This window comes from Harpegnathos saltator, unplaced genomic scaffold (assembly GCF_003227715.2).
Source record: "Harpegnathos saltator strain DR-91 unplaced genomic scaffold, Hsal_v8.6 scaffold128, whole genome shotgun sequence".
Taxonomy (NCBI): Eukaryota; Metazoa; Arthropoda; class Insecta; order Hymenoptera; family Formicidae; genus Harpegnathos; species Harpegnathos saltator.
Genome location: NW_020229904.1, coordinates 1593110 through 1605698, shown reverse-complemented (window position 1 = coordinate 1605698; position 12589 = coordinate 1593110). Strand labels below are relative to the sequence as shown.

General features: G+C 47.4%; 1 protein-coding gene across 1 annotated transcript in view; it reads right to left on the bottom strand.

The window, feature by feature from the left end:
* Positions 1–1023: 1023 nt before the first annotated feature.
* The window catches only part of LOC105185450 (chromatin modification-related protein eaf-1), a 482264-nt gene continuing 470698 nt past the window's right edge, over positions 1024–12589 (bottom strand). Inside the window, exons 10-13 of the mRNA XM_025307813.1 lie at positions 6893–7095; positions 6444–6595; positions 6281–6353; positions 1024–4425 (exon numbers count right to left, since the gene is read on the bottom strand). Coding sequence (XP_025163598.1) covers positions 4404–4425; positions 6281–6353; positions 6444–6595; positions 6893–7095 — 450 coding nt within the window. The 3' untranslated portion in view covers positions 1024–4403. The remainder of the gene's footprint in view (positions 4426–6280; positions 6354–6443; positions 6596–6892; positions 7096–12589) is intronic.

The following is a 12589-nucleotide window of genomic DNA, read 5'->3' as shown; positions in this document are numbered from 1 at the left end:
GTGCGTCTCATACGTGCACAATCGCACATTGTCGCGCTTTGGCGAATTCAGAGCGTTTTGTGTGTTTGTCTGCTGGTCTGTGTGGCTGCGATACAAAAATCGTACAAAACGACACGGTAGAAAAACGTCCGTCGCGGGGATGCAACGCAGTGTGTGAGAAGCGGCAAATGAACGGAGGGGGGAACGATTCCGGGTCGTACCAATGGAGATCGAGCAAAAGAGGCCGAGACGGGGCAGGGGGACAGAGGGAGGGGAAAAAGAGAGGGAAGGACAGAGAGAAAGAGAGGATGGGAAGATTCATGAACACGAATAATGATCGTAACGATCACGATGTAACGCTATGAATATTGACAATGTAACACGCGCGCCGCTTAAGATGGTACAGCGTAATTAGCCTTACTCATTAATCATTGATTTACGACAACATGCGTGCATGCGCAGTCGTCGGTCTCGGTTTTACGTATTACCTTAGTGCTTTTTTTTCTTTTTTTTTTTTCTCTATGGAAAATTGCCACGAGCTCGCGGCGCAACCAGATCTCGCTCGGATTCCCGCCAAGTTAGTAAGTTAGTTAATCGATGGCGATCGAATCAATATCAATCGGACGAAGGTGTCGCTTTTTTTTTTTTATCAAACACTTAGAAAATGGCAAGTAAAAACTGACGGATCGTAATATCGGCACTTTGTAAACTTGTAAACGTGTTAAAAAGATGCGTTGCGCGTCGCGCTAACGTCGAGTTTCGGCGCGTGCTCGTGCCTACTCTCCGCTTCTTCGTCGTTTAACGCTACAAACGTCTCCCGTTCTCCTGGTTCTCACTTCGATATACACATTTTATTCTTATGTGTAAAATTTTAAAAACATCTCTTATGTACAAATGAAAGGTGCGCGTTCGAGTATACGTACGGCGTGGGAGCGTTCGACAATCAAAAGACGACTCAATAATCCAGGTGTGTTTCCGACGATAAATACATATAAAAAGACACGCAATGAGGATGTCGATGGTGTGTGTATGTGTGTGTGTGTGTGTGTGTGTATATATATATGTGTGTGTGAGTGTATGTGTGTGTGACGTCGACAAATCATAATAACGGACAATCGCACTTCGACTATCATGCATGGACTCGTGATTACATCAATCGATTGATCTTAGACTCGTGTTTACAGTCGTTGCTCGAGCCTCAAGAGGCGCGGTTGCGTTTCTCCGTCGAATCGCGGTTACAGACGAATATCGAATTGACTCTCAGGATCCACCGCGCATTGCACCGCGTCTCTCTCTCTCTCTCTCTCTCTCTCTCTCTCTCTCTCTCTCTCTTTCTCGAGAGAGAGAGAGAGAGAGAGAGAGAGAGAGAGAGAGAGAGAGAGAGACCGATCTCGGCCGAGCTCGTCGGCTCGGGGAGAGACGCGACTATAAATACGCGTCCCGACGATACATTCGAGCTGAGCATTCTTCACGATGACCTGATTCGCGCAGAGCTCGCGTAATTTGTCTCCTCGATCGATAAATTATACTTTCTTTGTTACGCCATCTTTTCTTTTTCTGTACACTCTCCTTCGCGTGCTAAGTGCATCTCGCGTCTTCGCCTGTCTTCACCGTCCTTCGCCTCGCGCACCGAGAGAGAAATACCGCGCGACTTTAAATGCGATTTAAATTGCGACGAAAATTTTATGTATATATAAACCGCTCGGCTCGGCTCGGCTCGGTCGTTTCCACGTTTGCTCGGCAGCGCGATGAAAGATGCAACGAAAAGTATCCCCGTCAACGTGAGGAAATTCGCGGCGGCCGACTATTTCTGACAATCGCTATCGATCGTCTCGCTGAACGTAATGAGGAACGAGAGCGGATATGGAATTCTTATTAAAGACCGAAACGGGAACACCCGGAGCGGCAACGGAAAGATGGGGAAGCAAGTACCGGAGGTTTTTTTACCTCCTGTGACTCTTATCGCCTCGGAGAATCGTGAAACGGATCGGTCGCGAGGTCCTTGCCTATTCCTGCCGGCCGCGCGAAGTCGTGCGCGCGATTTTTCTCTCGGCCCGCGCCAACATCCTGACTGTGCCCTCGCTGTGCGAAATTCGACAGTGCGCTTTGTTTTCCCCACCTTCGGTCGCGCCATATCGCGTGCCATGGGCAAAGTTCACGTTGCCCAGGGAGAAACGAACACTTGGTCCCTATAACTGTTCGGAGAAACACATGTGTCTGCTTTTCTCGAATTCATCCGGGCAAGAAGGTATTCGCTGAAACGTGAAAGGAAACGAGCGTTCTATCTTTTGACATATTACGGCGGACTTGTGTGCTCTCGCTGCGAGCGATTCGTTTCTCTTTTCACCTCTTCTCTTCACTTTTCTTTGCTTCTTCGCGCTAGAGGGAGGCTGTCCCTCTTCCTTTCTCTCGACTCGCGGGAGAAACGCGTGTGATTATACGCGGGAAACAGTGACGCACGCGTCGAGGACGCGTCTCTCGTTCCAAGAGAGAGAGAGAGACACACACACAGGTAGCCTCGACATCATCTCTCGCGATATCATCTAATTCCGTAAATTTTGCGTCCTTTTAATTATACCTCGGCTACGTTTGACGGAAGGCACGGCACACTACAGTTTACGTCTTATTAATCACGCTAATTAACACCGAGCCCAATTCGTTGCCGGCGCAAAGCCGGTCGTGCGCCAATCGTCGGCGATTATTTCGCCTTCTTTCCCCCCCCCCCCTCCTTTCTTTTTATCCTCTTTCCGGCGCCCGAATGCGCTTTCCGGGGCCGCGGCTGCGTTTCGACCGCAGCTGAAAATTCGTCGCGGCTTGCGATAAATCATTCGTTAATCGAGTGGCGCCGCGTCGGCGGCAAGTATCGCCGGAAACCGGCCGAATCGCGCGCGAGCGAACCTTCCGGTTTACACGATACGCACGCGAGCCGCGAGAATAACACGGAGAGCTTCGCGACGCGTTTTCATGAAAATTGCTCGCGGCGCGTTTCTCGCCCGCCGTCGGAATTCCCGCGAGGCGAGCATCATCAAGTGACCGACTCCGCGCTCGCGCGCGATTTGCGCAGCCGCGTGATTTTCCCCTCTTCACTTCTTCTTCCCTGCGTTTCACGTGCGTCACACAGCAAAGAAACCGGAAACAAAGCTCACTGAGCAGGCGGACTATCGATACGCCGAAAAAACGCGCGAAGAGCGAGCAGCTTCCACGGCGGCGTCGCTTTGAGCCGAGGCGCTTTTTCCACTTTCCTCGACCTTCCTCGCCTCGATTGACCGTCCTCGCCGAGGTCAGTCCTCCTCCTCCTCCTACTCCTCGTCCGCTTAAGTACGTGCACGACGATCCTTATTGTTAGCGTTATTATTAATCATGACGACTTACTGCCGCGCGAGCTCGTCGCGCGCGGGCGCGCTTCTTCTTCTTCATCTTCTTCTTCTTCTTCTTCTTCTTCTTCTTCTTCTTCTTCTTCTTCTTAGTACTCTACAGGAACGACCTGCTACTGCTTTTTTTCACATCTAGGTGCCTGCGCGTTAGCGTTATATCAAAAGGGTTATGTACAAAATGATGGTGCGCGCCGATCGCGTCTCACTCGAGCCGCGCGAGCCTCGGCGAGTCTCCGGAAGGATCGCGTCCGGGAAATTCGAGCGGCAGCGGGAATCGCCGATTCCCCTGCGATCGCTTCTCCCCCTGCTCGCTCGAGGGAAAAGCCACCGACGGGCCGAGGGGCTTAGGAACTATACTTACGGCTACCGCGACACTGTCGAGCGAATTTCGCAGCCGCGCCCGTCGCGTGTCTCATTCGCGCGCCACGTCGACCGTGAAGGTCCTCATCGAGCCGTCGAGACTCTTCAGCCTCTGCTCCGCAGGAGTCCGCGAGGACCGACCTGCACAGTCTTTCTCGCTCGTCGAGCTCGCTGTTGATTCGTTCGCATCGAGATTGTTAATATCGCGGTAGTCGCGCATGTCGGCGAGTATCGTCGACGCCGCGTTCCTCCAACGAAAGCGTCTCGCGAACGAAGAAGGATCGAGCGTGAAGATTGGAGCTGGAAAGGTGATACGACGTGTGACGCCTTCGCGAATTAATCATTGGCGAATCAATCAGCGGCAACCGCGGTGAAGGCAAGGGAGAAAACAAAAGGACGACTGTGCAGACCGATCAGATCAGGTGTTTCCTCGACAGCTGTCGAGTCGTCACGACACGGGAAGGTCCTCGACCTCGAGCTGTCAGCTGTTTTCGCAAGACGCGGGAGACGAGTCGCGTGGATCGCCCGGATAATACTTTGCAGTCTGCTGTTGCTCTTCCCTCCCCGTCGCCTTGTTCGCGGGTAAACTCTAACTACGATTACGAATATATTAATATTTATAAATGTATCTTCATATAGATCTGTATATCAATACCGTTCCCATTCGGCATGCTTCGGCATAGCTCGTTTTCACTGGGCGTTCATCTCGGACCTGACAACACACGATTGCGCACAGATATTTATTTGCCGCTCGAGGCGATCGGGCGCGAAACAGCCCTTCCGCTTTGCGGAAGAGCTGTTTCGCGGACAAACGGTTACGCGCAATTTTTTTTTACGCGCAAGGACTCGACAGCGAGATTTTCTCTTCTGTGTCCACGTGCTCTTGCTTGACACTCTTGTTTACTCGTAAAAGTGAGGGGAAAAGTCGAGGAGATTTCTCGGAATAGACGTGTTGAATTAAGGGGACTGGAGGGTCAGGTTACTGAAAAATCGTGCTTGTTTTTTGATAATATTTTGTGACGAACTGAACAAATGTGCAAGAATGAAAATTTTACATACATTTATATAACACGTGAAGAGTAGAAAAATTTTGTTTATTAACAAATACTCATGTACGTCCACTTCAATTTTAAGCGGGTTTTCCTCGAAATTCTATTGTTCAATTTTTTGCAATGATTTCTCCGAAGCTGAGCTTCGTATCGATTTGAAATTTTAAAGCAATAATATTTGTTCATCTGGCTCTCAGACGAACCATGGACAATTACGTCAAAATATTTCACTTCGAGATATTAATTTTTTTGTTGTAAAAGAACTGAAAAATTTGGATTTTTCTCTAATAATAGCTGCCATTTTGTTAATTTTGTCCGATTTTTTTTCTAGTGGTTCTAGTGGTTCACCGGATAATGATGAGCCTTCTCAAGATTTCTAGCTAAAATTCGCTCTGATCGGACCATCGCGAGCCGAGATATTACTGCAAAAATTACAACTTGAAAAAAAAAAAGGAGAGTATATTTCAGCTATATATATCGTATATTTATGTGAGTATTTGTGAATAAACAAAATTTTTCTACTCTTCATATGTTGTGTAAATATACCTAAAATTTTCATTCTTGCACATTTATTCAGTTCGTCACAAAATATTATGAAAAACAAGCACGATTTTTCAGCAATCTGACTCTCCAGTCCCCTTAAGGGCGAGATTACATGCGGAGCAGGCCGTTTTCAAGGTTACCTTTACGAATTTTTTTTTTAACAGAAACGGTAGGATCAATGGACTTGAAATTTTCGCAGTGTATTCATTAACGTTCAAAGTATAAGATAAATTTGTTACTATCTATATACAAATTGAAAAAAAGTTTCATTTTCGGTACTTTTTTTTTGTACAGTCATTATTTCTCCAGACTTGGTCTCACTGCCTTTACTTTGGTACGGACTGTAATGGCAGGCGTATATTTAAAAAAATCTTTCTCGCATTTTGGTTTCAGAGTAGTGAAAGAGGTCCGGAATTAAGTCGGCAGCGAACATAGAGCTCGCAAACGGATCACTGCATTTTTATCTATAATTACAAATTCGATCGATTCTTGTGATTCAATAGAATTTATTTTGCACTTTGAATATTAGTAAACACACTGTGAAAATGTCAAGTCCCTTGATCTTACCGTTGCTGTTAGAAAAATTCGTAAAAGTAGCTTTGAAAACGGCCTGCTCCGCACGTCCCCCGCTAATCCCCCCTCCCCCCCGCCCCTTAACAACGCCGAATACGGAGCGAGAGCTGCGTCGTTGCGTGGAATCACTCTCGGCGATGAACGAAATTTCTCGCCAAGTCAGAGGTTTCGTTACGACCGGTACTCGAGGTGCATCGATATTGTCTCTGGGGATCCGATGAAATTTCGTTACGTTACATCGCAACGGAGGTCCCCCCCCCCCCGCGCCGGTTACAAGGCAATTTCGCACCGCGTCCCGTTTCACCGTTTGCCGATATTGCTCGATGCTTTTCACGGGGATAGCACAACGATCATAGGTTTTTCCCCGCGCTCGTGCGTCTCATGATACATCGCGATACTCACTTTAAAGCTTTGTAACGTTCCTTCTCCGGATTGTTGTCGGGCGGCTCGCACTCGAAAGACGCCAGCGCAAGTGCTACGGCAACAGAGAAAGAGAAGCCAGCGATTCAGAAACGATGGAGCGATCCCCGCGATATGCCAGCGACGGAATATGGATATTGCTTACCGTTCTCCGTCAGCACGGGGCTCGCCTGGAGGAAGGCAATGACGCGCGGATTCTTCTCGAACGGACAGGCGACTTGCTTCCACGCGATGAACTCGGTCACCTGCTTCGCCAGCTGCCAGAACTTCTCGAAGTTGATGTGGCCGTTCGGCAGTCTGAAACGCACGACTCAGCTTGAGCACGGGGATTAATCAGCGGAGGGGGGAGGGCAGGGTCGGATGAGCGAGTCTCGCAACGATCAAATCCCGCGCGCTCTCGCGGATCCTTCTTCTCCGACACGCGTTTCTTGTCCCAGAAACAAAGCCAGAAACAAAGCGTCTTGTTGCGCGCAAGATCTAGTCCAGTGAAAGCAAGTTGCCGACGGCTGAGTGGACGGGCCGTGCAATTCCGTCCGGTTGCAAAAACGCGCGAGTGTGGATCGCCGAGGATCCGGGGAGGGAAATATCACTCACTTGTTGCTGCAACCCTCGTTGAGGAAGTAGAGGTCCTTGACGAGAAGGCTGAAGAAGGGCACTACGATCCGCTGGCGTTCGTCTGTAGCGCCAGCGCTACGCCACATCGCGGCCTTCAGCGTGCTGCGATAGCTGCTGAAATTACTGCTCGGGTCCATCTGATGCTCCAAAATCGAGAACTTGGCAGACTGCACCTTCGACCACTGCAAGCAGCAAAGAAGAGACGCGTCCCGTCTACATCGCAGCTTACCCACAACGATGACCCGCCGGCGCGCGCGGCGGATCAGGATCGCGAGTCGAGTGGATCGACCGAAGAGCGGAGTGCCGAAGGACACGGTAACGCTGAGTGGATGGCGGGTTTCGGCAAAAGTTCCCGATACGCTCATTTCCATATTATGAGGAAAGTTTACGAGTGGAGCAAGAAGCGCGGGAAAGTACGCACCGCCCGCTAACATCGCGCCGGATCATTAACGTTGTCATCGTATCATCATACATTTGCAATCTATAATAATCCCGTGCGTTTTGCATAACCTTCCTGAGGATATTCATGATATTCATGCTATTCAAATGGTCCATTAAAACTTAATATTCCACCGGCAATCGATACTTATTACATTAATATCCGGGCTAGGCGCGGTTAGCTCGCGACACGTTGACGCGAGAATTTAATATATAAATGCCGCATAAATATTCATGCATGAGGCCGCGCGTGCATGTGTTGCATCAAGATGACATGGCGCCGGAGTAAAAATGCAAATGCGCGAAATTCCCATTTTTGCCGCGTCATCAGCTTCCAGCGCGATTATCGTTCGCGCGCACCGTGCACCGACAAAAATCCCCGATAGCCCACCCCCTCTCCGCCCCGGAAAATTAGCCGAATGTTATTTTGCGCACCGCCTGCCGCGTAATACGATATATACGCGACGTGCAACGCGAATCTCCGAGGGCTGGGCTTCTACGCGCGCGCAGTTCGTTTGTAGTTTTTTCCCGATTTAATCCCGTTCTTTCGTCCGACTTGGCCGCGAAGCGTCGTTCCCTTGAAAACGCGCCGGCAGTCGTTGGATATTTGCACTTAACGCGAGCCTCAGAATCGAAACGCGATCGGAATGCTTCTTCTTTGCTCGCTCTAATCTCGGTGCTTTTTACCGTAACATTCCCCTCCCCCCCCCTCCCCTTCGCCCCGATGCTGACAACTGCTTATCCAATTTTAGTCGACGTCTCACGTTTCTCCTTCCGCTCTCCTCGGCTTCTTACTTCGCGTTGAGTCGCGTTGAGATCGAGCGATTCTGCACGAGGCGTACAACTCGACTCAGTTTTGATTGATTTATCTTCGTGATTGTTAATTCAAACGATCAAGTTCTCAGTCCAAGACTGGAGTCTGTGAGCGCGCTGAGTGTGTTGGCAGAAAATAAAGATACACGCGTGTGTATAAAATAATAATAGTTGCTCCTTCGCGCTTCTCTTTGCACATATCTTCAGCGAGGATCTGAAAGAACCTGCGCAAAATGAGTGCCCGTTTTTCAGTTCCCATTCTTTTTAAATTAAATTTTATGCGAAATGATGGCTCATGATAAGACATTAATCACAGAAAAAGAGTTTTACATTGAGCATACGATTGGTTTCAGAGATATAAAGGGTCAAACCTATTGAGGAAGTTTGACACTAATAATCTAATAATTTTATCGCACGAATTTCTGCGAAATTCAGTATCTATGGGTTCTTTGAGTTGCTTATTACGAATTCGATGTCAGATTTAAAACATTCAAGATGGCGGATGTAATATAGCGGACACAAATAGTGAAACAATTATTTACTTTCATTAGAACTGTTATGTTATGTGGTTTTTTCGGCTAGCTGATTGCGAATTTTCTATCAGATTTACATTTACCTTTAGCGTAGGCAAGATGAAAAAGTTATTCAGCCAATGACGGCAAGATAAACTTCTAAATATAACAAATAAAACTTTATCCCGTTATCCTTTATGCGTCATGTAACGTATCAGTTTGAATTTGATTACTTATTGAATTTGATTGCTTATTACGAATTCGATGTCAGATTAAAAAAATCCAAGATGGCGAGTGTGATATAGCGGACACAAATAGTGACACAATTATTTACTTTTATTAGAACTGTTATGTTGTGGTATACTTTAAAAAACCGATGACTTCGGAACTGAATTTTTAGATAACTTTGATATTATTGGATATAATGATGTGTAATTATAAAGAGTCACGGAAACTGCAATGAAAAAGCACATCTGCTATGAAAAACCTTCAAAATATAACAAATAAAACTATCACGTTATCCTTTATATATCACGTAACGTATCAATTTGAATTTGATATTTTTTTTATGAAAAAACAATAAAAAAAAATACTTTTTCCACTCAAACATTGTCGTTGAAAAAATTACTTTCGAAAACCTAATAGAAAATTCGCAATCAGCCAGCCGAGAATATCACAACATAACAGTTCCAACAAAAATAAATGATTGTTTCACTATGTGTGTCCGGCATGTTGCACCTGCCGTGTTGTATTTTTAAAATCTGACATCAGATTCATAATCAGCAACTCAAAGAACCCATAGATAGCGAATTTTGCAAAAATTCGTGCGACAAAGCGTTATTAGTGTCATACTTTCTTAGTAGGTAATGGTGGGCCACTTTGACCCCCCTACATCTTTGAAAGCAATCGTATGCTCAACGTAAAACTTTTCTGTAATTAATGTCTCACCATAAACTTGATCCTTCGGCATAAAATTCGATTCCAAAATCGAGGACCAAAAAGCGGGCAAAAAATTGTCCCTTTTTCTTTGTCGAGTTTCGCTTCTTTCGCCTCGCTGCCACGTGCAGGTCGCATTTGGACGATCATATGTACTTCAGATCGCGAAATATCAAGTTAGCGGACGCGCTCGAATCCTATAAATATCTTCCTGTTTCGCGAGACCTTGTTCTGTCCGCCGGGACTTTGACTCCTGATCTCCTGTCTCGCAGGTGTCTCTGATCCCCAGAGAGTTCCTTCCGCCCGTCGCGCGGCGGGAGCCATTTTTCTTGGCCCGACTCGATTCGACCCCGAGCTGGAAACGCTCGTCTAGAGCAAAAACAGTAGCAATCGGAGACTCCTGGCAGATCCGGTAAATTGAAACTGGATGCGGCGGAGAAGACGTCGGAATACGATCATGGAAGGAACAGGAATCTACTTTTCAGGAAAGGACTGGCGGAAAAACTGGCGGTACGACGCGGGACGACGCGAGGGGATGCGAGTAATCAGGAATTTCCTTGGAAAAGCCTTTTTTTCCAGCTGCTGCGAGAGATTTCAGACTCGCGAAATTCGCGGTTGGTCAACTTACCGTGAGATTGGATAAGGTAGAAGCTGGTAAAAATGATCCCGCGAGCAGCGACTCGAGACATCGGGGAAGAAATTGATCAGCAAGAAGCCTCATTCGTATAGACCGCGAATGATTTCCCAGCAAATTGTTCCACTCAAATTATATCACCGTTCGTGGGAGAGTACACAGCTACCGATATATTTTAATCGTCCTCCGTCATTTAATCGTTCTCTCGCTCGGCCATTCGAGGATTCGCGAAATTTGCGAAAACTCGACTGAAAGCCGCGGTCGTTTTCCCAAGTAAAGGACGGATCATCTCGCGGAACGGGTGGAATTACAGGCGCGAGTTACCGTTCCAACCCCAAAAGAAAGTATTCTATTTGTAAAGTGATTTTTCCCATATTCTGTATAAGCGAAGCCATTGATAGAAAAAGGATTCCTCTTTCGATAAAGCGATTAAAGCGAACCATTCATCTAAAATTTATTAGATATTCTCTTTTTCTTTTATTTCAAGAGGATTTCCTCTTGTATCAATTAATTTCTCTCTTCTATATGACGAAGAATATGTTGATTTGAAAATTTTGGTGACTCCGCTTGTTCTGAAATTACTTTTCTTTCTCGTCGTCGCGAAGGTATTTCGTCGTCGTGAATGAGTTTTTTTCGATAAACGGAAGACCTTCTCCACACATCTCCGCAAAAGGCCGGAGATGTCTTTCGATTAGATTATCTGCCTGGTAAATTAGTATTACCTGCCGTCGGAGTCGCGCATATTAGATACAAGATGAGTCACGATCGAACGTCGCTTTCAGATGGAATCGAGTAAAGCCAAAGTTCGCGTATCTACAAGAAGTAGATGGAGCGAGGGAAAGAGAGAGAGAGCCGGGGGGAGGGGGAAAGAAGTGGACGGAAACACACGGACAGCGTGTGCAGACGAAGGTAAACATTCCGCTCGGCGCACTCTGCATTTTGCAAACCGGCCGATAACATCACGGAGAATCCTTTCATTGTACGGGATATTTACCTTGTTTAATTATATTCTTCGCTTCCGTGATTTCGCGTCGGAAATACGGCACGTGTGGATATTCTTTTTCTTCAGCCGAGAAAAGCTACGTTTGTAATGAAAATTGCTCCGCGTCTGTACGGAGAGATATAATTGAAAGATACCGGAGCTTCGAGGCGCATGCGTGCGTGCGTGCACGTGTGTGCGTGTGTGTGTAATTTTCCCGAATGTAACACGAGCGGCGACTAACAAAACGCGCGCGTCGGATCGTATTACGGATTAGAGAACGAGCAATTTTCAATTCCTGCCCTGCTGCCGCGTATAGCTCGCGATAATCCTCACCGCCGCGGCGGCGGGGGGGGGGGGGGAAGGGCGACCGCGCCGTGAAAAATTCGAAATTCACGGTTAAATTGCATTATCCTCGATTATGCCGGGCGTATGAAAAGATTGGTTAATTGCTCGCGATCTAACTACCGCCGGGCGTATCACACGTTGCTTTCACGATGGCCCGCGTGAATGGAGCCCCAGCGGCGCGTTAACACAAAAGTAGGGGGCGTTAAATTTTCATTAACGAAAATTACCGGCCAAACCGGCCGCGCGCACCTCCGACACGTTCGTTGATAGTTTCAGCAATTATTTCGCGCACATCCTATATAAATCAGCTGGCCCGGATTCAAATGAACCCTCTATATATATAGCACACACACACAGGCCGCTCTCTTTCGCTCCCTTCGTATCAAACTCGTCGGGGAACGAAGTAAAAAGCAGGTGTGGAGGAAGAGAGAGAGAGAGACAGAGAGGGGCGGGGGAGAAAGAAAGAGCGGTTGGCTAAAGTCGTAATTGAAAACTAGAAAAAAACTCTCTCCTCTTCACGGTGTAATACTTCTCGTAACTCGAGTCTCTCTCTCTCTCTCTCTCTCTCTCTCTCGGCATGGTTATATTACTAAAAAGGGGACGAGCGTACTTGTTGGCAAGAAACGTACGAGCATAAGATACATGTATGCGCACGTACGTACGTAGTGATTCGTGAAATTTCGTTCCGCCTCGGACATAAAAGTAAGCCGCGGGAGCGGACGACTGTGGGACGAATATGCGATGCGTGCCGGCGGAATAAGTCGCAGATTTCTCGGCTCAGCGAGAGAAGCTGGAGCCGAGTGAAGCCGCGTCGGGGCCGGTCCGGGGGAATTATTCAGCGCCGCATAAATATCTGAATATTTGACTTTTTCGAGTCAAATTTCTCCGGCGACGCGGCTGAAAATTTGATACACCGAGTCTCGCGACATCTCATCTCTCCTCCCGTCCGCGCCGCGACCCGCATTGAGATGTTTACGTCGCGACATAATCATCTTCGTGGCTGATACACCTCGTTT